The sequence below is a fragment of the Trichomonas vaginalis genome, chromosome I (assembly GCF_026262505.1).
Source record: "Trichomonas vaginalis G3 chromosome I, whole genome shotgun sequence".
NCBI classification, from domain to species: domain Eukaryota; phylum Parabasalia; order Trichomonadida; family Trichomonadidae; genus Trichomonas; species Trichomonas vaginalis.
In genome coordinates, this window is record NC_067203.1 from 20766374 (window position 1) to 20790686 (window position 24313).

The 24313-nt window shown below is 32.7% G+C and overlaps 10 protein-coding genes across 10 annotated transcripts, besides 2 other annotated features; 6 read left to right on the top strand and 4 right to left on the bottom strand.

The window, feature by feature from the left end:
* Positions 1-64: 64 nt before the first annotated feature.
* Positions 65-1025, top strand: TVAGG3_1021750 (RNA-binding domain, RBD family-containing protein; the record flags this gene model as incomplete). Its single annotated transcript, XM_001315160.1, has 1 exon — positions 321-914. The coding sequence occupies one exon, from the start codon at positions 321-323 to the stop codon at positions 912-914; it is 594 nt and encodes a 197-aa protein (XP_001315195.1).
* An 827-nt stretch (positions 1026-1852) lies between these two features.
* TVAGG3_1021760 (dihydropyrimidine dehydrogenase (NADP+) protein) lies at positions 1853-3239 on the bottom strand (the record flags this gene model as incomplete). Its single annotated transcript, XM_001315159.1, has 1 exon — positions 1853-2950. One exon carries the CDS (start codon positions 2948-2950, stop codon positions 1853-1855), a length of 1098 nt encoding a protein of 365 aa, XP_001315194.1.
* A 122-nt stretch (positions 3240-3361) lies between these two features.
* Positions 3362-3878: a mobile genetic element.
* Positions 3879-4843: 965 nt separating this feature from the next.
* Positions 4844-5446, bottom strand: TVAGG3_1021780 (GTPase protein; the record flags this gene model as incomplete). The annotated part of the gene is made up of 1 exon (XM_001315158.1): positions 4844-5446. One exon carries the CDS (start codon positions 5444-5446, stop codon positions 4844-4846), a length of 603 nt encoding a protein of 200 aa, XP_001315193.1.
* A 504-nt stretch (positions 5447-5950) lies between these two features.
* On the bottom strand, positions 5951-6448 carry TVAGG3_1021790 (RNA polymerase II transcription regulator recruiting protein; the record flags this gene model as incomplete). The annotated part of the gene is made up of 1 exon (XM_001315157.1): positions 5951-6448. One exon carries the CDS (start codon positions 6446-6448, stop codon positions 5951-5953), a length of 498 nt encoding a protein of 165 aa, XP_001315192.1.
* A 1893-nt stretch (positions 6449-8341) lies between these two features.
* On the top strand, positions 8342-9806 carry TVAGG3_1021800 (tetratricopeptide repeat protein 8 family; the record flags this gene model as incomplete). The annotated part of the gene is made up of 1 exon (XM_001315156.1): positions 8343-9776. The coding sequence occupies one exon, from the start codon at positions 8343-8345 to the stop codon at positions 9774-9776; it is 1434 nt and encodes a 477-aa protein (XP_001315191.1).
* A 530-nt stretch (positions 9807-10336) lies between these two features.
* TVAGG3_1021810 (protein ubiquitination) lies at positions 10337-11647 on the bottom strand (the record flags this gene model as incomplete). Its single annotated transcript, XM_001315155.1, has 1 exon — positions 10337-11647. One exon carries the CDS (start codon positions 11645-11647, stop codon positions 10337-10339), a length of 1311 nt encoding a protein of 436 aa, XP_001315190.1.
* Positions 11648-11812: 165 nt separating this feature from the next.
* TVAGG3_1021820 (Potassium Channel Kv1.1, Chain A domain-containing protein) lies at positions 11813-13310 on the top strand (the record flags this gene model as incomplete). Its single annotated transcript, XM_001315154.1, has 1 exon — positions 11825-13291. The coding sequence occupies one exon, from the start codon at positions 11825-11827 to the stop codon at positions 13289-13291; it is 1467 nt and encodes a 488-aa protein (XP_001315189.1).
* Positions 13311-14131: 821 nt separating this feature from the next.
* On the top strand, positions 14132-15302 carry TVAGG3_1021830 (uncharacterized protein; the record flags this gene model as incomplete). Its single annotated transcript, XM_001315153.2, has 1 exon — positions 14138-15274. The coding sequence occupies one exon, from the start codon at positions 14138-14140 to the stop codon at positions 15272-15274; it is 1137 nt and encodes a 378-aa protein (XP_001315188.1).
* A 425-nt stretch (positions 15303-15727) lies between these two features.
* Positions 15728-18259, top strand: TVAGG3_1021840 (glycosyl hydrolase; the record flags this gene model as incomplete). The annotated part of the gene is made up of 1 exon (XM_001315152.1): positions 15728-18259. One exon carries the CDS (start codon positions 15728-15730, stop codon positions 18257-18259), a length of 2532 nt encoding a protein of 843 aa, XP_001315187.1.
* A 179-nt stretch (positions 18260-18438) lies between these two features.
* Positions 18439-19478: a mobile genetic element.
* A 238-nt stretch (positions 19479-19716) lies between these two features.
* Positions 19717-23759, top strand: TVAGG3_1021860 (GTPase activator protein; the record flags this gene model as incomplete). Its single annotated transcript, XM_001315151.1, has 1 exon — positions 19724-23686. One exon carries the CDS (start codon positions 19724-19726, stop codon positions 23684-23686), a length of 3963 nt encoding a protein of 1320 aa, XP_001315186.1.
* Between the last annotated feature and the right edge of the window lie 554 nt (positions 23760-24313).

A 24313-nucleotide genomic window follows, 5' to 3' on the forward strand; every position in this document is an offset into this window, starting at 1 on the left:
ATTGACATTATTTGGTATAAAAAGTGAAAACGATCTCAAAAAATGGGTGTTAGAAATGGAAGAATTTCAAGAATTTTCATAACCTTTCCAAATCACATGCAATCAACCAAATAAAGCTTTTCCATTTAGAGCTGTTCATGAAATGAATACCTATGAACCACAACAATTAGGATATGAAAGGGAAATAACTTTGACAAAGATTTTCAGTAAGTATTTAACACAAAAGAGATTATATTAAGCATGAAAATGCATTCCTTTTATTTTACAACGAATAAACTATCCGAAGTTGGAAAAAAAAATATTTTTTTGTTTTCACTTTGATGTCTGAACTTTCACCTAAATTTTTAGCACCTTTCGTCACTGATAAAATTGGTGATAAGTACATCGCCCAAGTCCCAAAGATAATTCTTGAACATCTTAACTCTCCGGAATTTACAGTAGATTTATTCCCAGAAAAGAGACCAGGCTATCAGAAATTACACTTCATTAGGACACAGTCCACAGCTGCAGACGAAGATCAGTCAATTGAAGCTTTAGTTCAAAAAGAATTCAGTACAGATAAATGGGCAAGACAAGTCAAGGAAAGATTAGCCAGAAGAGGCGTTCTTTCATCTGTCAGAGAAAGAGAAGAAGATAATACAATCTACTCTGCATTCAGAGCTGATGATAAATTCACAGTTAAAATCGATGGTCTTCCAGAACCATTCGATAAAAGCGATGTCGTGGATCTCCTTCATGATTGTGGTTGCAACTACTTCGAATATATTAACATTCCAAGAGATAGAGAAACAAACGAAAACAAACCTGTTGCATTTGTTCACTTCTTACACTTAAGACATGCCATTCTCTTCATTGAAAACAACCCACAAATCAGAATCGGTAGATTCATCTTAACTCCAATTCTCGTTCCTTAAATGAAGAAATGTATAAAGGAAGTTCAATATTTACGAATAATCATAACGCTTACGAATATTTTGAAATCCTACTTAAGACTTTATAGAATTTAATAAAAAAATTATTTTATTATTACATAATTACGTTTTTTTTCGGACTTAAACGGGTTTAAATCAAAACATACTTCAACTGGAATGCAAGAATTTGTTTCATATTGCAGTAAATTCAATCAATTTAAATCGGAATACGATTAATGTTCATTTTTATCAGCCAATTTGTTGATAAATAATTTTAATATTAATTATAAAAGTTATTTGTAGACGTAATTTCCAACATTTTTCCAAAAAAATTCTCAAAATTAGGAAAATGTTTTGAAAAATCGAGAATTTTTTTGTCAAATTTGAATTTTCAAAAAAAATTTGGAAAATATAATCAAGCAAGAAGAGTGTTTACTTATCTTACATTGTTTTTGTAATTATGTTAATGCCAATTCTTACGTATTTTTTACCATTTTGTTTGTTTGACGAAATATTCATCGATATCACTCAAAATTAATTTGATTTAATCAGAAATTAATACTAAAATAAAGCATTGGTCAGCATTCTCGGCCATGCCATTTTATTATTCATGCTTGATTTACATTATTCAAAAATTTCATTATTCAATTTCTCATATGACTCGAAGACAAATCTTTGATTTCCAATACTTTTCGAATAGAATTACTTTTCTAAGGCGATATGGTTTTATTTACCATTATCTTTTACTAACCACATTACAATATCAGTTTTAGAAAGGCATTCCACATGAAACAACACCAATATTCCTCACTACTATCTTTAAAAAGACTTTTATAATCAATATTCGTTTCATAAACATTAATTTCTTTTTACAAATCGCAAAAGAGTAAAAATATAATTTGATTTTCTACGAATATTTATAAATACTTTTGTTTATTTATTTAGCCCTGGATGCTGATAGCTCCTGTTGGGCAACGAGTGTAGCAAAGACCGCAGCGGAAGCACTTTTCGCCTGTAACCTTAGCGATGCCATCTTCGAGCTGGAGGGCTTCGTAGAGGCAGGATGTAACGCATGTGCCGCAGCCGACGCACTTCTCAGCCTCAATCTTTGGTGGGTTGAGCTGGGCAAGCGGTGGGTGCTTGAGGCCGAGGCCGATGACCTCGTGGATGTCCTTGTAGCCGTGCTCTGTAAGCCACTGGCTCATTTCCTGAGCGATACGGCCATAAACATCACGGCCTTCAACAATAGCAGCTGTGCAGATACCAAGAGCCTGAGCACCAGCCATGAGGAATTCAATAGCATCGCGGCCGTTGGAGATACCACCAACACCGACGACTGGGAGATCGACTTCCTTGCAGACATCGTAGACAACACGAAGAGCAAGTGGCTTGATAGCTGGGCCAGAAACCCAACCGTACTTGGATGATGAGCCCATGAATGGAGCACCCTTGCGCTCGATATCGAGAGCAAGTGTTGGGCCGAAGGAGTTGACGCAAACAAGGCCTGTTGCACCAGCTTCCTTGGCAGCCTTAGCGGCCTTTGGAGCATCACGGAATGGTGAAAGCTTGACGAAGACTGGCTTGCCACCAGAGCCCTTGATAGCGGCCTTGATAGCATCCTGCATTGGCTTTGGATCATCACCGATGTAGTGTGTGGATAATTCAAGACCATCGCAGAATGGAGCAACCTTTGGAGCCATCTGAGCGATTTCATCAGCTGTGTAACCCATTGAGCAGATCATTGGGACCTTAGCCTGGTTGCAAACTTCACGGATCTTTGGATATTCGTGTTCGAGCCACTGTTCTGGTGTTAATTCTGTCCAGAGTTCTGTGTTCAGGAAGTACTTGTGGTCCTTAGACTCGTACATGTTTGGTTGTGGAACCTTAGCAGCAGCTGTTGAGATGGTCTTTGTAACCATAACACCGCAGCCGCCCTTGATGCAGTCAATGCATGCCTTGGCATCGCGAACTGGTGGGCCTGGAGCTGGCATGAGTGGGTTCTTGACCTCATATCCGGCGAACTTTGTCTTAAGAGACATAAGAACAAGTGAAATCAAACAATCAGTTCACATAGCTGGCGGTTGTTCCTCTCAATTTCAGAATTACATCGTTTTTTACCTCTCAAAATTGAATGTATAAAAACAATGAATTTATTGAGGTTGTTAAGGATAAATTTCGCTCTCGAATTTTTCCTGAATCTGCGTATGGTAAAGAACATATCTGCTAAATATCATCTTTCAATTTAAAAATTCAAAGATTTCCAAACGACGAGATTTCAATTGAAATCAACTAAATCAGATCATTAAGGAATATTCTGCAGATTTTAACAAAATCAGTTTTTATTTTTTTGACAGCTTGCCACATCATCTCGTAAAATTAAAATTATATTAATACACTTGATTGAGTAAAATGAAATCTTGGTCACAAAATAACTTTTTGTATTCAATTAAGGGAGGCTTCCGACCAGAAAGCTCTCTCAATTTTTTGTGATGTTTACACCAAAAGTGAGATTCGTTAAGCGTTTTCTCGTTGAATATTGAGTTTCCCGGATTTTGAGTTATTCATAAAGCTCCTCTATATTATACCCTATCTACTGATATGATTATTTTTGAAAAATCTCTTAAATCGACCTGCACTGAATTTTTTAGGGAAAATTCGAAATTTTCTAGGCGTTTTCTGTAACGTTTTTTACGGAATAAAATCCGAAAAATAATTTTTTGAAGAATCATTTGGGTAGAATACTTATCGAAAATTATATTTATTATAATTTTGGTCGATAAAAATAAGCGGATTCAAAACTGGCAAAAACCCTTTCGGCAATTTGTGGACGATTCCGGACCCCCTCATTTTTGAAATTTAATAAGAAAAATAGAATCTTTATTAAATATAGATTTTAAAAAACTTGGTTATAAATTACGAAATTTTCTCACTTGGGCTAAAAAGTGACAATTTGGTCGGAAGCCACCCTTAATTTGAAAGCTTTTTTTATCTTTTGTTGTTTCGCACCGAGAAACATTCTTATTCCTTAATAGAAAAAAGCAATCATATCAATTCAATGCATACTTTCGTATCATGTCTATACATTTCGATAGAATAACTCCAACGCAGTAAATTTTTTATCTTTTCACGAAACCCTGAAGTAAACGATCCATTAAGAATAAATATTCTTTTCATTTGATTTAATGCGAAGATTCATGACAAATACGCTACATGTTTCAAGCTTGAAAAATGTTTTTTTTTTCTCATGAACAAAACAACAAAAATCCCTTCATGAATATGCATTTCTTTTTCGAAAAAGTAAACTGATTAATTTATAAAGACGCTGTTGTTTCTCGAAGACATTTCGTATAGTTTTTTGTGATTCTGATAGTTTAACATATATAATCAAAGTGTAAATTTACACACCTCCATTACCTAACCGATTTAATAATACAAATACCATATTTTTGTTGATATGACAACATATAATGATTATTCACAAGAATAAAACGAAGCCTTCTATATTAAACCCATAAATGAGAGGAGTATTATTTATATTTGATCTTTTTCCACGCATATGTTCTAAAATCAATCCTTTTTGTTAAACCTATCAGTTCTCATGCGTACCCTTCTAATAAACGCATCCCATAAGAAAAATAATAAAGAAATTTAAAGAAACAACTTAAATGTATTGCAATTGAAGTTTAAATTTCCAATTTTATAGAAAAAAATGTTGGGAGATGCAAGATTTTAGAATTCTAATATTCATCAACATACAAGAGGAGAATTTTCAAACCCATGAATTTCATATATTAATAATAGAATTAATAAAATTCATAACAAATAAAATATATCATTTAGGAATAAACATCAATTCGCACAATACATATTAGATAATTTCAAGAGCCTAAAAGCTTCATCATTAAACTAATAACAAGATTTCGGTTCAAATTCTAACAACAGCCACCAGATTTCTTGGCCGGAGCTGTAGATTCGATAACAGCTAATGGAGCAGCAAAGACTCCTTGTATTAAACCTTTTGATGCTGACTCATGAATAGTTTGACCTAATCTGACAAAAGCATCTTGAACGTTTGTATTATTAAATGCAGATGTCTCCATATAAACGCATCCGTGACGCTGCGCTAATGTACGTGCTTCATCGGAAGTAACTTGTCTTTGGGATTCTAAGTCGCATTTGTTTCCAACAAGAAGTATAACGGCATTCGGAAGACATCCATTATGAATATCTTCAATCCATTGTTCGCAGTGATCAAATGATTCAGCTGAGTTAATTGAAAAAACAACAAGGGCGCCACAACCATTTCTAAAATACGATTTAGCAACAGACCTATACTTTTCTTGGCCGGCTGTATCCCATATCGTCAATTTAATTTGACTACCGTTTGCCATTGTTGTGTATGCTTTAAATTCTACTCCAACTGTTGGTAACGGTGAAGATTCGAAGCTACCTGTAATAATTCTATCAACTAATGAAGTTTTACCTGTCCCTGAATCTCCGACAACAAGTACCTTGTAAGTTGGAATAGAGTACATTTTATGAAAAATAAATCAAAAATTGATCGTTTTACAATTACCGGATTTGGAATATATTTCACATACCTAAAACCACGATTTCAATAGCTAATTTGGATCAAAAATAAAATTGACACTTGATTGATTTTTAATTTTTCCGTATATTGAATGGTATACTCACAATTATTGAATGGATACGGATATATTTCAGGAACAAAAGGTTCCAATTTTATGATTTATTGTCTGATAAATTTTCAAACTTTGCAATACCTGTAATATACAGAACATACACACTATGCATCAATAACAAAAATAGATTTATTTTATTTATTCAAATATCTTTTAAGAAAAAAGGTATCTTGTAACTCTCAACTTCAATTTTTGACAATTTTAAATTAGTAAATAGGCTTAACTTGTATTCAAAAAGTTAATATTTGATAAAAAATGTAACATAGTCAATTCATAGAAAATAAATAACATTTAGATAATTGGATATGAAAAAAGCAATTTCGAGTATAATCAAGTTCAGAACATTAAGTCACAATCCATAAAATCTTGGAATATATCTTGATCATCTGTTGAGTCAACAGGTACCGTTTCAACTTCTTTTTTCCTAGTATTCTTTTTTCGCTTCTTTTCTAACTCATTTACAATGAAAATATTATCAAGTGTAATACAATTTCTCTCCATTTTTCGATACTCAGACTTGACATCAACATCACTTCTATTATCTAGATATTTTGCAATAACCGTCCATTTTTTGCCAAATAATTGTATTAATTGCAAAATTTTAAACTTCTCCTCTATAGTAAATTCGCTTCTATTATAATTATTTGAAAGATATATATTCCATCTTTCTTTGCACTGTCTTGCATTTCGAGTTTGCATTTGATATGCAACTTCTTCCCAGTTGATTTGCTCGTTCTTGGGAATACAACATATTATTTCTTTGAGTCTATCATCTTCTTCCTTTGTGAATAGGCACTTTGTTCTCCTCTTTCGGCAATCACCGAGTTCATTCATCTTTAATATGAAATATAATTTGAGACCCATTGAAAAAATCAAAAAAGGTTAATTTGATGATAATAATACTATACATACAATATTCTACAAGATATGGGAAACAATTTTTGTGATAGTTTACTTTTTGAGAAATCTTGGATTTTTTGATAGCTTTACAAAAACAATATCTGATTTTTTGATAAGTGTAAAATTGTTCGATTTCAAAATAAGTAAAGACATATCATTCCTGATTAATGTGCGAACAAATCCTCACACTGATTCAAAACTCCGTATCGATTATATTATTTGTATTATATATTTATGAATCAATTTCTTGAAAAAACTAATACAATTTCTTTCAATTCAAAAATTCAATGAAATAAAACTACAATCAATTTTTTTTATCATATCGAGAGTATATGAGCTTTTATTAAACTAAACAATATTTATATATTTGGTTTAGAATGTTCGAAAATGCGTAATATGGTCATTAATATTAATTGAAAAGAACCTTGAATTAATTCAATCTGATCTCACAAAATATTTTAAATTACAAACTTTGTAGTTTGAATAGATAATTAGTATTAAACTCAAATAACTAGTTTATTTTTGAATAAAAATTATTTGAATGTATTCAATTTTGTGAATTTTCCTTCAAAAATCAAGTTTAAATATCTTATTTGCCATACAATTATAAATACAATGAAACATATTCGAAATTGAAAAGAATGACTTTTTCTGTTCTTTCAATCATTCAATTTGAATTTTGCAATATTGGATTTCTCATTAGATGCCTATTAAAAACAACAAGCAATTTAACTTACATTCAAATTTATTTGTGTTATATTCAATCTTCTCAAAACTTATAATTTTCGGCTATAGCATGATTATATGCTATATAATATAATAAACCTATAATAGTATCATTCTTTCAATTATTTGAAGAGAAAACCGAAAAAATCTATTTTCGGTCTATAACAAAAGCATTATTTTATTTCGCTTTTTTAGTTCTAATATTATAATCATGAGTTAACACATTTATATTCACCTTGCTTTTTTATATCATAAAGCATTTAATTTCAACTTATTACTTCAATTGGCATCACCTTAAATTTGAAAACGACTAATCAAATTCAAATTTTCTTTTTTAATGTCTGTAAATAATATCCATATCAATTATTAAATTTTCATTTTCCTAATTTTTGTGAAACTTCAAATTTTGAGGGAATGCATTGAAAATTTTATTCGTCAGAGCTTTTTCTTGAAACTGATTAATTACGATATTGAAGCAAATATGATTAAAACTCATTAAAATAGTATTAATTAATTGCAAGATATCACTATTATTTTTATATAATTCTCAATTCAATATAATTTAATGAAATTATATTAATTTTTAAAACAATTACAATATACAATTATTTCATTGGGAAATTGTAAATCATCCCTTCTTGGTTTATGCAGCATTTTCTTCATTTTTTTAAATTTCAAAAATTATTTCAAAATGCATTCTAAGCTTATTTTCTGATGCTTGAATTCCACTTAATAACACAGCTTTAAAATGATTTCCAAAAAATAATTGATAATTTAGATATTTTTTTTCTTTTGCAGAATAATATCAAAAAATAAATGTAATTATCTTCTTATAAATCCGTTGGTAACGGATGTTGGATTTCAAGCGATAATTAAAGAAATCAAAAAACATTGATAAAATTATTAACTTTTATAGGGAATATAACAAATCTCAGTTTTCTTTGATTTTGGTTGTTAATAAAAATATTCATTTTTTCGTTTTTTTTTAATTTTCGTTAGAAATGACAAATTATTCAATCAGAAGGCTTCCATCTAAGCAATTAAATTAACCACGCATCCAAATCTAATATAAAGCATCATTATTTTTTTTGTTGCATATTTTATGGATCCGTTATACAAATCTTTAAATTATTTAAGACTTCGAAATTACACTAAGTGTTCCGATGCATGCAAGAGCATCCCAACAAATCAGCAAAAAGAAAAATGGTATATTATTTGCAAAGCAAGATCAGAAGAAAGTTGGACAGATTTTACCGAGCCCGATGATGAAACTGTTACTGATATGGTTTTTGATGAAAATGTCGTCGCAAATGTCGCTCGTCCAGGGACATCTTTAAGAACAGGAACATTACTTTCACGTGGCTCTCGCCCAATTACTCAAAGTGGTAGACCAGTTAGTGGGTATGCTCATACTCGCCCTCAATCCTCAAGAAAAATTTCAGGAAATCCTACAACATCAGCAACTTCCAGATTTAGCCGTCTTGCTACAGCTTCACTTGCATTTTCAGGGGATGAGCCAGATGTTACATCTATTAATACAGAAAAATTTGCAAAAAATCCATTTTTATCGCGAATCTTAGTTGATTATTTACTCCAACGTCTTAGAGATCCAATTAGAGCGATTCAATTAGCAGCAAGCTGTACAAAGATTTGCGGATTTGACGATTGGTGGTGGAAAAACAGGTTAGGAGTTTCATATTATCTTTTAGGCTTAAATCCCGAAGCAGAAGCCCAATTCAGATCATCACTTACAAATTCTATTGGTATAGAATCTCGTCTAGAGCTTGCAAAGATATATACAAGGCTTGATCAGCCAATTAAAGCACTTTCTGAATTAACCGTTGGATTTGACCAATTTCCACAAGAAATCCGATTCATTCTTGCTCAAGGAAGGATAAAAGATCTTCTCGGTGAATCTGGTAACGCAAGAGACCTCTGGAGACAAGCATTACAAATTGATCAATCTTGTGTCGAAGCAGCCGCTTCACTTGGTGCAGCAACATTTTACGAGGACCAACCTGAAACATCAGCAAAGTTTTTTGCTTATCTAAGAAAGCTCGGAATCGTTAATTCCGCAGTTTTAAATAATATTGCCATCTCAAACTTATCGTCTGGCAATTTTGACTACGTAGGACCTGCTATTGTTGCAGCCTTATCCATTGCCTCCAGCGATGAAGAAAGATCCGACGTTTGGTATAATATTTCTCATATCGCGATAACAGCAGGAGACATGATTCTTGCTCAACAAGCATTACTTATCTCCACAAGTCTTAATTCTTCTAATGGAGAAGCTTTTAACAACCTTGGTTTGATCGAATTAAAGAAAAAGAACGTTCAAAAGGCTCTTTCTGCTTTCCGATCTGCTACAGAAGCAAATCCAGAGATGCATGAACCATGGTTCAACTGCGCTCTCCTTTACCAAAGAATTGGACAGCTCCAAGAAGCTTATCTCGCTGCTGAACAAGCTGTAAAACTTTATCCAACATTTACAGAAGGAATTGACTTACTCAAATCAATTTCTGCTCAACTCAAGTGATATATTGTTTTGTTATTTTGTTTTATAAATCTTTATTATCTTACAAGTTCAAGATTATTTTTAGTAAGTTCCATTCACAAATTTATTGGAAAATTATTGAATAACTGCAAGTTCATGAAATGAATTTTGTTTTGGCAACAATAAAAGTTGATTCAGCATGCATAAATTAGTATCTAATTTCATAGCATAAAATATCTAATAAAAAGAATCTTTATGTGTAATTGTTTCTAACATTGTCTATTCTATGAAATTCATGATCAAAGCACAGGGTTTTACACGGGGTGCAAAAAAGAATCTTGATGTGTAATTCGTGCTAATATTGGTCATTCAATGAAATTCAAAATCAAAGAACTTTTATAATATTATTTTCCAATTCCAATATAAATAAGGACAACTTTTTTTGTAATATCTGAAGTAAAGCATTGGACATGAATTAATATCTTCTTTTTATTTTCATTATTGATCATATAAATTTTTCAAACATTGCATGATGTAAAGACAGGTATTTTTTTTAATTTAAACTGTATAAGAGATGGCACTAAGAATGCATGAATAATTCGTTATATCTTTATTAATTCACCTTTGAAGTCAAAAACATTAATCAGAAAATAGTCATCATTCCTTGCATTCTTTCCAGTTTGAGTTATTTTGAAAGCAACAAAATAATAATTAGTTTGAAGAGGAAATTCCATGATTTCATTTAGTGGAATATTATAATAATTATTTTCTAATACAACTGATGTTCCATCTTCTTTGATTCCTTCTAGTTTCCAATTTCTCAACAAATTAGAAGTACAGCATGCAGATCGTATAAAATATGAATTTGGTTTTAATTGATATCCTTTTAGTTCAGCTTTTAACCATGAATTAGGTACATTATTTGTATAAAAATCATTATATAAGTAAGAATTTATATTTGATAAACTTCCACTACAAACAGATGAAGCAGTCATTTCCATTTGAATTTCTTTAGAAACTTTTTCTACAATTTTTCTTTCTACAATTATTGGTGCATACTCAAAACTTATAGATTGATCTGTCATTTTCAGTTTATTTTGAATTAAATGTTTTTCGAAAGATATGAGAGATTTATTGGATATTTCAATATGATCTCTTATATTTGAATGATAATTCTTCAATGTTTCATTATAAATAGTTAATAAGTTGGATTCAAACGAGTTTTCAACTGAAAAATTATAAATTTCATCAAAAAATTTGGATGAACAAAATTGTAATTTGACATATCCAAATAAATCAAATAATGATCTATTCATCTTGCATATTTCTAAAAGGATGAAACCGAGTTTGTCTTCATTTTCAATTTTGAGTTGTTTTGATGTCAATATTTTTTCACAAAATTCAAATCCATTCTTGACAAAATTTCTAATGATTTCTTCTTCATTCAAACAATAAAAGTGTGAAGAAATGTACTCAATGCATTCGTTCATTGCCGTGGAATCATTTTCGAAAGCAAAAATTTCGTACTTTTTAAAAACGTTTTCGTTCGTAAGAGATTCGTCTGATTTAACATGTTCACAATATATTTGTGTTAGAAGTTGATTTCCAAAATATTTGCCAATTTCAAATATGTCATGAAGATGAGACTCGTCTCCAGAAAACTCAAGTTTGCCTGTTTCAATAAAGTTTAAAACGATATCAATTGAATCTTGACATATGATATCGAGATGTGTTTCCATCGATGTTATTGATTTATCAATGAAATACTTTTCTTTGATTAAATCTGAAAAGCAAATAGCGGATGACTTCTTTGTTTTGATGATTCGATCATTAATTTTCATATGAAAAGCACCACATTCAGTAATAACATTTGCACGCTTTAATTCATTGCAAAATTTAGTAATTTGCACCATGAAAAAAAAAAAATCGTGGATTTTTCCTCATCCAATACAAATTATGATAACAACATCACTCAACCATAGACGCTTTTTAAGACAAAATTTCTTCTTGGTAAATTTTTATTTTCTGACTTGATGGAAAAAAAGAAGGAACTGTCACTTTTCCTTCACTAGATTTTTTTTATTTCCTAAATGAGTATACAAAATAAGCTTAATGAGTACAGACTAAACGGGTACTTCATTGACTATGAGCTAAAATGTGGCGAAAAGACCTTTAAATGCCATAAAATTCTTCTTGCAAAAAATTCCACATTATTTAAAGAAATCTTTTCAAAGAAATCGGATGAACAAGTTGAAATTGCCGACTGCTATGAATCGGAGTTTGAATCCATAATGGAATCGGTTTATACAAATAAATTGGAATTTACCCAAGATAACGTTGTCAAAATCTTGGGATTTGCACTTGCCTATGGCTTCAAATCAATTACAAATACAGCACGCACAAAAATGACCGAATTTCTCCAGAAATCGAAAGACAAAGTTCTTGAATACTCAGAACAGATGGTTGAATTCAATATATCAGATGAAGAATCAAATAGAGCCATCCAAAAGATTATTTGTGATAACTTTGATAATTATGATATTGATTCTTTACTCGATAAAATCACATCAACCTGTTTATACTTATTACTCAGCTCAGACAAACTTAAGGTGCGTTCCGATGATTATAGGTTGGCCTTGATCGACTTATTCCATGAGCGTAGACCAATTACAGACCAAAAAATCAGATATGATCTGGCAAATCTCTTTGATTTCCATCCAGAAACCAACGAATCAGCCTACAAATTCATCATTAACCACAAATGTATGTGGGCACCTGAAGAATTAACGATCAAATTGTACAGAATTGCAATTAAAAACAGATTACAAATTGCAAGACAATATTCAGAGGCCACGAACACTTTTGCAGATACCAAATCACGATGGATCGATTTCCAGTGGTGTTCACAGATCCATAATTCCGAGATTTCGGAAGATTCAATCAAAATTGAGTTAGTTTCATTCGCAAGGACCTTTGGAGGCTTCATAGATGCAGTAAATCCACGTACATTTGGTCTAATTGGCTGTTCAAGCTCCACTCCCTTTGGTTTCAACAAAAATAAAAATTCGGAATACAAATGCCAGTTCAGTTCCAGCGGAATCTTCATGGACGACAACAGATACTTCGCTTCTATGGGTGATGCATATATAGAAGTTAATTTTGGAGAAGATTCTTCGTTCAAAATCTCAAAAATTGAAATTCAGTCACTTCCGAAATCAGTTGGCGAATTTAAATGGAATAAATTCCCTCTGAAATTCGCTGAAATTAAAAACGAAGAAAAAATTAAAAATGAGGAAAATCAAGTCAATTTAGATGAAACAGAAATAATGAAAAAGAGACTAGGTGTCCCTGAATCACTCGATGTTCTTGTTAATGACAAATGCGCTGTTCAAAATGTTAAATTTGAAAGAAATGGTGAAGAAAAGGTTTTTGTTTGGTCCCATACATTTGATGATGAAACGTCCAATAAAGTTAGAATCGCAATGTCTAAAAACAACAACGCTGGTGGAAAAGTCCTTCGAATCGGACTTATTAAAATTTATGGACACTTTGTTTGATTTTTTTTTATTTAATAAACACTTTATTAATTGTCTCTAAATGTATAACATTTACACATGTGATCAACAGCTATTTATAGAAAAAAAATTTATACTTTTCCGACGTTTTGTTAGGGGCGTGAAGCGACCAAAATGTCGGAAAAGTGTAATTCTCAGATAGATGATTATTTTTGCTTTTAATGCCGAACAGCATTTGAATCAAAAATAATCGTATGTCTGAGAATTTTGATTTTTTTTGATCTCGGAGAAAAGTCAGTGAATATCAAATGATAGAGTATAGTATTTATTCTTATATATCAGATCATTATTGGTATTCTATTTTCATCTTTACTTCTTAAAAATCATTTGAGGAAATGTTAATTTTTCGTCATCATTATTTTTAGGAGGATAAGACTTTTGATAGAGCTCTCAGAAAAAATTGAGTATTTTTAATCCTCGGAGCGCACCTTTAAACTCATTCTCTTTGTCATAGTCTCTTATTCAGATTTTTGAAATAGGTTCACGAAATATTGATGTAAAGAAAACAATTGGGAGACTTTGTATGTAGGAAAATGGTTTTAAAGATTCGTGGTATTTTCCTTTAATATTGTTACTAAAAATCACACACAAGATTTATAATATGTATGGTAAAACTTTTGATTTATTATCTTAACATTTCATAATTGATATCGATTTTTCTGGTTTCAAATATAAGTTTTCCATTTATGACATACACACTTTCCCTATCACAGGTTTTATCTCTTAAATCGTCACATTATTTCTTATGGTAAATGAGTTACTCATAGAAGAAGAAATGATAAAGTTTTCTCATGATTTTTTTTTTCACCTAAAGAAAAAATAATTTAAATGAATAAACTCTTATGCAACCATTTCGGAAATTATTCTCTTAAGCAAATAACACCGTGGGTAATGCTTGTATTATCATCAATCCTTTTGATCATTGTTTCCCCTCTTTCTTTGATGAATCAAACAAAAGTTGGTGATTGGACAGAACAAAAGTCAATTGATAGAATGTTTTTTGGATTAAACAAGGTAGGGTGTTTGGATAATTTAACAAGAAATTTCCAACTTGCAAATAAAACTATTGATATCGCAATTTCAGCTCCTGATGATGATTTTTCGTATTCCCAACTATTTGCAAATCTTAGCTCTTTGAAACCAGCTGTTAAAATCCGTATTTATACAGATATGCCTAAATCATCAATTCCATCAAACTTAAATTATATTCCATTCAATCATTCAGGGTACAAATTCAAAGCAAATTTCTTTATAATAGATTCCAGTCATGTCTACTTTTTCGGCGGATACAGTTTCCCAAAAGAAACGAGTAATAAAGAGGGTGCTTTTTGTTATCTATACGAAGTTGAGAATCATATACTTCTTACCAAGGATATGGAGTCAATTTTCAATTTCCTTACCTTAAATAAAGAACATTTTACAAATAAAGTCATCCAACGCAGATATCTGACTAACATGGATAACTCTTCGAAATACAAACTGTTATTACAGCCATTTGATATATTCCCACTTGGAAGAAACAATTTTAGCGAAGCATTTTCAGATATTGCATTTACAAACAAAGAAAGAGCAATTATAACAGGTTCATTGCTACAAGATAACTACGATTCATTTGATCATGCCAGAAAAGCTGCAATAGTTTTTGCTCTTTTAGAACAAACTCATAATAATGATCGCATTACGAGATTGGTCATCACTAGCCAAGAATATGAAAAATATGAGAAGTATTATTCAAATATGAGCACTGAACTTGCAAGATTAAAGTATTATTATTGTAATTTACCAATTGGCTGGACAACAATACAAAGCGTGTTCAGTTTTGCATATCTTCCTATGAATTTGGTTGATATTTTCGATCCGAAGGTAATTTCTGTTGGAATTGAAGGAAAACTTAATTTTTTAAGCACTTTTTACGGTTTGCATGCTGATTTAGAAAACATCTGCAAACAATTCAAGAAAGAATGATAATACTCACATAGTTCGAGAACATTTGTTTAATTTATTTTGTTATTAAAATAAATCTGTATAGTTTTATATATATCATTACATAATTTATCTATATACCCATCACACCGCTCTATTATGTATCCACAAACTTATCTTCTTATATCAAATCTTTGGAAGAGTGAAATTAGATATTACTGAAGGTAATGTGCATATACATGAACTGATGTATATACCACACATATGTATATCAAATGAAATCATGCATTTCATAATCCAGAATACAATATTGTACAAGCAGATTTAAAATTTATACTGATTAGTAATTAGTATGCTGTCGTTTATAATTTTTGGATATCTTCGAAAAATCAATTTTCATTCGTTCGAATTTTGCTGCTCGGATCAATTTCCATTCTTTAGTTGAATCTGTTCTTTAGCAATAGAATATGGTTGGATTCAAAACAAAATTTTCTGATGTTTTCCTTTTTGGCTTTTCACTGCTTATCAGTTAATAAAAACAACTATTATACATGCGATGAGATAGAATACTGCAAAAGGGATAGATTCATCGACGAAGAAGACTGGAAACTTATAGATTTCAAGTCAGAAAAAGAAAAATTTATTGGTACAATAACAAAAGGCAATAAAACAGAAAGACTACATTTAAACATAACATTCCATGCTAATGATATGATCAGAATTAGATTCGAACCAGTTGAAGAAAAAGACTTCGAAAGATACGATATTTCAAAGGAAGAACTGATAATTAATCAAACTATTATCAATGAAACTTCAGAAATCAAAGTTTCCGAAGCAGAAAATTTGATCAAAGTCGAAAATTCAAAATATAGAATCGAAATTTCGAAATCTCCTTTCAATATTATAGTTTACGAGAACAATTCCGCTGTGTTATCACTCAATGATGATAATAAGGCTATTTTCAATGTTGGTGGCAATACAAAATCAAATAATAAATACGGAGATAGAGATATTGCCCTCTCATTCAAATTCTTAACACCAGAAACAAAATTATCAGGTGTTCCAGCTCATACTTTCCCTATCCAATTACCAGATACTAAGATAAATCTCAGTCCATTGATGGATCCATTGCGCCTCTTCAATACAGACATCAATTCGTTCGAAGTAAATTCACCTATGTCAATGTACTCGGCCATCCCTTACATCATTGGCCGCTCAGGTGAGAAAACAACTTCAATATTATGGTTAAATGCAGCTGAAACATGGATTGATATCGAAAAAACTACAGCTAGATTCATGTCTGAAACAGGTTACATCGATCTTTTCATTTTCTCTGGAACACATTCCTCAGTTATTAATTCTTACACTTCATTAACCGGTCGCCCAGTTTTACATCCAATATTCGCTCTCGGATACCATCAGTGTCGCTGGGGATATATGGATAGCGACGAAATCCGTGACATTTCGAAGAATTTAGACAATTCTGAAATTCCACACGATGTTATGTGGCTCGATCTCGACCATACTAACGACAAAAAGTATTTCACCTTCTCTACAGGCTTCCACGACATGAAGAGGCTTCAAAAAGAGTTCTTTAAGAAAGGAAGGAAAATTGTTGCTTTAGTTGACCCACATCTTGCTGCCAAAGAAGACTACGACATTTACTTAGATGCTCGCGATAACGGATACTTCGTAACAACGGAGACAGGCGGAGATTTGAGATTAAAATGCTGGCCAGGAGTCAGTGCATGGCCTGATTACATGAATCCAGAGGTAAGAGACTGGTGGTCATCATTATTCGAGTACGAAAACTACAAGAAGAGCACAAAAATTTTACATATCTGGAATGATATGAACGAACCAGCAGTTTTCGATATCAAAGATGCTACTCTTCCTCGTGATAGCTTGCATTACGAAGGCCACGAAGAAAGAGAAGTCCACAACATCTATGGCCACATGATGATCTCATCAACTTACGCCGGATTGAGAAGAAGGAATCACGATGAGAGACCATTTATTTTAACAAGGTCTTTCTTCGCAGGAAGTCAGAAATTTGCTGCAGCCTGGACTGGAGATAACTCTGCAACATGGTCCATGCTTGCAAACTCCCTTCAGATGGTCATTACTTCTGGTATCTGCGGTATGCCATTCAACGGTGCAGACGTTGGAGGTTTCTTCGGTTCACCGGATAATGATCTCTTATGCAGATGGTATCAACTCGCTGCATGGACATATCCGTTCTTCCGCGAGCACTGCCATCACGAAAGTGCACGTAGAGAGCCACATCTCTTCACTTCAGATCGAATCCAGATAATTCGTGAAGCAGTTAACGACCGTTACTCACTTCTTCCACTCTGGTACACCCTAATGGAAGAGGCCCATAGAACTGGCAATCCAATTGTCCGACCACTTTGGTGGCACTTTTCTGATCGTAATGATGAAGATATTGCATTACTTGGTGACACGATTTTAGTCGCTCCTATTGTTAAACAACAGGCAGTCGAAAAGGTTGTGACACTTCCTCAAGGCGTATGGTACTCCTACAGAAAGATGAGACCAGCAAGAGGCGAAATAGTCATGAAAAACATTAAGAATATCATCCCTGTTTTCATAAGAGGAGGAAAAATTTTCGCTAGAAAAGATGCAAAAGTGACATCGACGGTTTCCCTCAAGAAAGCACCATATACGATCGTCGTTGCTCTTAACGAAAATGGCACAGCATCCGGATCGCTCTATATTGATGATGAACACTCTTTCAATTACGAAAAAGGCGAATTTTGCAGAGTACACTTCAAATTTGAGAATAACGTTCTGACATCTACCGTTGAAGGCGATTTAGAGGTCTTCAAGCAGAAGATATCTCGCATTGAAATCGCAGGTATCAATAAAGCTCCTTCTGTCGTCAAAATGCCGAAATATAATTGCCAATTCACTTATGAAAGAGGAGTTTTGTCAATAACTGAAGTCGATCATGTTATAAGTCAGCCTATTGATCTCCAAATCCAATATCCCCAAGAGGAACTCTGATGAATTAATTATTTCATAAAAAAATTCATGTTTATTCGCTAGAATTACGTTAGAAAATATTTTAAAAACATCATTATAAGAGTTATTTCGGAGATATAATATCTATATATAATATCGACCATTATCTCTTTCAATCTGCAAATCAGTCTAATTTTTATATATTCAAATTTCAGATTTAAGGGTGCACCCGTATGTACGTTTATTTGAGAGGAGGAGGATTACACTCTCAATTTTGAGGGATTCGTTAGTTTATTTTCTCGATGAATATGCAATAAAATTTGATTTTTACCTTATCAATATACTTCATATAATATACACATGTTCATGTAAAAACTTTTTCCCAAAATCCTCAGGAATTAAGGGATTTTTGAATTTTAAGAATTTTTTTCGATTTTTTTCGAAAAAAAAACATTTTCAGAACAGCCTTAACGGCTAAGATTTAGGAACAATGTTAAGTATCAAAAAGAAAGGAGGTCTGATATAGACAACATATATCGTTGAAGGTTGAAAAAATCTCTAATATTTGAGCCCAAAATTTCAAATTTTAATTTTTTGAAAAAAGAGGCCACCCGTATGTACGTTTATTTGAGAGGAGGAGGATTATATTTTTGAAAGGGTGAAACATTATGAATATGTTAATTATATAATAATATGTATTATTATAAAAAAGAAAAAATAAAGCACGTTAAAAATTTTCTTTCTTGATTTTTTACAAAATCTACTTAGAATTATGCAAAATATGACTAAATAATTATAAATTTCAAGCTAAATTTTAATTTTGATAAATAATTTAAATTTCAAAATATCAAGTTCAGTTCGACTATGTATGTAGTAATTCCTCAATAAAGTGCCAAAACCCTATTAAAATATATGAACATTTTCAACATTTTAATGTTTTTATTTAAAAATTTGATGGAATATGAGCTTCAAACAATTATTATGTAAATAAAAATAATTAAATATATGTATTTATTCGTATTACAACCATAGTAAGTCGATTCTTCCTTTCTTCTACTGAGTTTTGAATTTGATTTCGAATTGTAAAGAGATTCAAAGGGAAAATACTAGCGGATAAAAACTACCTCCATGAAAGGGTCATAATGGAGTCAAGTTGTATTTTTTGATATTTTTTGCTTTTCGAGCCTAAATAGGTAGCCAAGATAATGCCTAAAATAAGGTTCTAAATTCTGAAGTTTACATGATCCTCTCGTGTGCACCCTTAATGTAAAATCATTCCTCTCAAATTTCAATTTTCACAGTTGTGGTTAGCATAAAACACCAAGTGACTAATCGAAAATAAGGGACATTAACATGTAATAAATCTTAAGATCCTATTCAAAAAATTTAGAGCACGAAAATGACATGATCACCCCACTATCCTAATAATATGTATTTATTATATTTAAAGCGATTTCTTATTTCTTAACCTCCCGTCACTTTTTTAATTATTAATTTTTTTTATCGATGCCTCACCCAGCAGAAAGTAATTTCAAATACATTTTAAATCAGAAAGATTTCAACTTGGAGAAGTTTATCGGCAAATACTTCCCCGAGTTTTGGAGAAGCATTTTAGATTATGTTAAATCTAATAACAAAAGGAGCGAAAAAGGCATTTTTGGAAAGACATATAATATCGATTTCCAGAGAATTGCCCAAAGTCTTACCATTATTCTCCCTAAAATTAAAGTAGGCTCGTATTCTCCTGATAAAGTTGCAGATGCAGATACATTTTTCGGAATGATCTTCCATCCAGACTCACCAGAAGATTTACGCCAATTATTTGCCCCAATTTATCTTACCTTCCTTGAAACATGTAACGATGCAGAACTTCCTACACTTAAATCCTCTTTTAAGTATTTTATTCCTATCCCATTCCTCGGTAAAAATGAGCAGGAAAAGGCTGTACTCAAGACATTTATCGATAGAGAGCCAGAAGCAATTCTCGGTGATGAAACAGCAGTTAAACAAGTCACCAACGTTCAGGCTTACATCGAAATGCTTCTCAAATGGATTTTAAAGAACTGGGATCACAGATCCGGCTCTTTAATGCAGCCTTTGTTCCAAAATACTTTAAGTGCTATTTATTTCAAAGAAGCAGAGGCTACCGGTTGGGATTTACCCGTCTACCGTTGTTCTACACCAGTTACATCGGATATCCATGAAACAATCTGCAAGTTCTTCGGAGATCTTTTTAATGAAGATCACAACTTCAATATTCTCCTCGAAAAGAAAACATTGAACTTCATTATCGAAATACTTAAATCCTCAGAAACAGCCTGCTCAATTGAAGCTACGAAATCGTCTTTACAAGCCTTAATCGCGATTGCTTCAAACGGAAGCCTTAGCGAAGGTTACGAATTGAACGACCTCATTTCTAAGGCCGGACAAATCGCTATTGACCTTTTCGTAAACTCAAGGGACGGACAAATCGCTCTTTCTCTCAGCGAGTTCGCCTTTTGGCTTTTCCTCGACAAGGAAACAGGCTCCATCGATAGCCGCAAGAAATTGATCAACGACATGCTTTCTTACGCATTATGTGATGATCAAGCAGCCGCAATCATGATGGGCTCTCTGATCGTACGCCTCTTATTAACAGGCGACACAGAAAATTTCATTTGGGATACAGTAACCGATCATATCCTTAATAATGAAATTTATGCAGCGACTGCAGCAAAGCACATGCAACTTATCGCCACAATACAATTCTCAAGCGTCTTTAATATCAACAAGGATACAATTTTCGAGAACTGCAGCCAAGCAATCGAACGAAATCAGAGAAATAAAATTACTACACCGTTTGACTTCGTCGCACAGAACATTGAAGCCATTATTAAGAACCCACCTGAGATTGTCCACGACAAAGTCAAGATGTCTTGGCCAAAATTCTCTCATTTCAACGATACTCTCAAATTAGTTCCATTTACTGTTGCAGATTTGACTTATGAGACCGACGAGATGTACAATGGATTGGCTGCCATGATTGATTCACTCAGCAGATACCCAACATTCGACTCTCCAAAGGCTCATGAGAACGGATTTGCCGTTTTGAACTCATACTACGCCATGTTTGCTACATTAAGACTCATGCCACCGGGCATTCAGTATTCCCACACAAGAGCATTCGAAATCGCTTCAAGACCTCTATTTTCCGGATTAATCACCGAAGAAAACATACCAATACAAACAAACGCTCTCAAGACACTTGGCGATTTACTACTTACTCAGGACTTGAAGAACCATGTTACCGATGAAATGTTGTCTCATTGGTACAGCTGCCTTCTTCTTACGCTCATGAGCTCCGACCATGACTTGTCCAAGCTCGCCTTCGAGTCAGCAGTCTCAACAATGATGATCGGATTCAAAGGATCCGGAATCTTGGCTCCAACTCTTCTCAAGTTCGTTTCCAATGTAAATATAGAGTCGCAAAGTGTTCTCTCATTGATCTCCAGCTCAGCGATCATGAGATGCCCTCATTCCATGGACAAGACATTCTATGACTCCATTAAGTCAAAACTTGACAACCGATCACATATTCTGAGGCCAGATTGGAAGTCACTTTTGACACAAGAAAGTGACAATTTAATACCCGATTTATTGAAAGCCGTTGACAAATTGGGTGAGAATGATAGCGAATCCAACATAGAAATACTATCCACAGCATGTTCCACAATAATCATTGATGAAATCCACTGTAAGAATCCAGATAAAGATGTCATTTCATTTTTACTCAAACACCTGACAAATGCTGTCAAGAAACAGTCAGAACCAGCTCTCCAGATGTGTCTCGCTGTTGCACAACACTCAAATCAGATCATAAAGATCTGTAAAAAACCTTATTACCAACATATTAAAGAATTGTCTAAAATGGCCGACCAAATAACAGTAAATTCAGAGCCTCACTTCACTTTTGCATATATGCATATTATGACCACCATATTAGTTACATCTCTTGATGCCGGTCGCCAGCACGCCCATTATTTCAATGATTTATTGACGAGATTCATCAACGAAACAGTATTTCCAAACGAATATCCATCACAAATCCAACAATTTGCCATTTCTGCCAGAGAAATGTTGTCAATTTTCTTAGCCAGTTATCCATTCACTGACTGTCCATCAATACCAAGTGGCAGATGTCCGAAGAGTTCTGCACAACCACTGACAATCATCATGCCAAATGGAACATATATCACTCCAGAATTAATTGACGAGAAAACGACGAGTTATTTGGTACAAACAAGAGTTGGACAGTTCATTTGGAACATGACAAGTTACACAGATTGCTTCACAAACGAAGAATGCAAATTAACATTATGTGAAGAAAAAGGAGAACCAACAATTCAGTCAATAAACATCGATGTTCCACAGCAAGAGTTCACAAAGATATTCACAGACATCGTTGAGGGATTCAAAGAAGAATTCCACATGGACTACAAACTCGATGACATCAAGGAAGACAAAGAAAACCTCAGCCAAGCGATCGACGACATCAACAAATACTACGAAGAATACGTAACAGCGAACACTCATCAGCCAGCGAGGAAGATCAGGCCTCCTCTCGAGATCGAAAGCAAACCATTCGCAGGACTCAACGCTATTGGAATGGTCGAACCAAAGCAGGCACACGAACTCCAGAGAACAACATTCAACAAACAGGACGAACAGATGAATGTTTCAAAGAACAACATCGAAACATTGTTCGTCAACATATTGAAGGCAGATCACAGATGGCAGTGGAAAGCAGCCATTGGATATGTCAGGGATGGAATTACAGACCAGTTGAAGATATTGATGACGAAATTCGATCAGGTTTCTCCTCGTTTCAAAGAGTTTATTTCATTACTCGGTTGGAATGTTTCATTGAAGAATTGGCCAATATATTCCGGTGGTTTAGATGTAATGAAAGAAAACAATGGCGTTTCAAGTATATTTATTCCAGGCTTTGATTATGAATTGATGTTCCACGTTGCTCCTCTTATGCCTACAAATAAAAAGGATGAGCAACAAGTAGATAAGAAGAAACACCTAGGCAATGACCACATTCAGATATTGTTTGTTGAAAGTGATTTGCAATATGACCCATTAACAATCACTTCTCAGTTTAACTTCGTAACTATCATTGTTTATCCATTACAGACTGGTTTGTACAGGATAGACATGCACCATAGAGATGGATTGAAGTGGTTCGGACCTCTCCATGACCCTGTAGTTGTGTCTAAAGAATGTTTGTCTTCATTAATTAACTCGACAATCAACATCGCTATGAATAACTTCAGAATTGCTCAGTGCAACTACTCACATCCAACTCTTGACTCACTAAAGAAGATACAACAGATTACAACGGATTATGTAAGAACAGAACAAGATGATGAATCAACAATCCAAGAATTGCAATTGTATGTCAAACCTCCATCACCAGAATCTTAAATAAAAAAATTTCGATTTTTTTTTAAATTATTTTTGACAACTCCAGCTTTTTATCTAAATTTTCAAAAAGTTTTAAATCACCACATAGTACCTTATATTATTGCTAAACTTTTTTGCAAATATAATAAAGATATTTTGATATAATGCGAGCATGCCAGAAAGTGGCAAGTGCACTTTTAATTGTATTACGATATTAGAATATTCGAAATATTAAGGATGCACTAACTAACTTCTGACAATCTATCAATTTTTTTTGACATCCAAACTTTATGTTCGAATTTCTAAGGTGAAGAGTTAGTATTTTGGTCTGTAAAAAGTTATTATAAAACATTATATAGTACCTAATGTGGCTGTTATTCTTTTTTGTTATAATATATAATAAGTCACATCCTGGTGACAATGGAAGATGTCATAAAGTGGTAAACATGAGGATTTTGAAATTAAATTTAGAGTTATTAAAAATAACATAGGGTTGTTAAAAATATCAAAAATTAGCGTTGTGAAGACACCATGGTGTCTTATAATTTTCCTTTCCTTATTGGCGGGTATAAATAAATGCGCCAATAGATTGAAGAAGAAGAATTGTTTTTCTCTTAATGAACTTTAATCCTTTTGATATAAGAATAT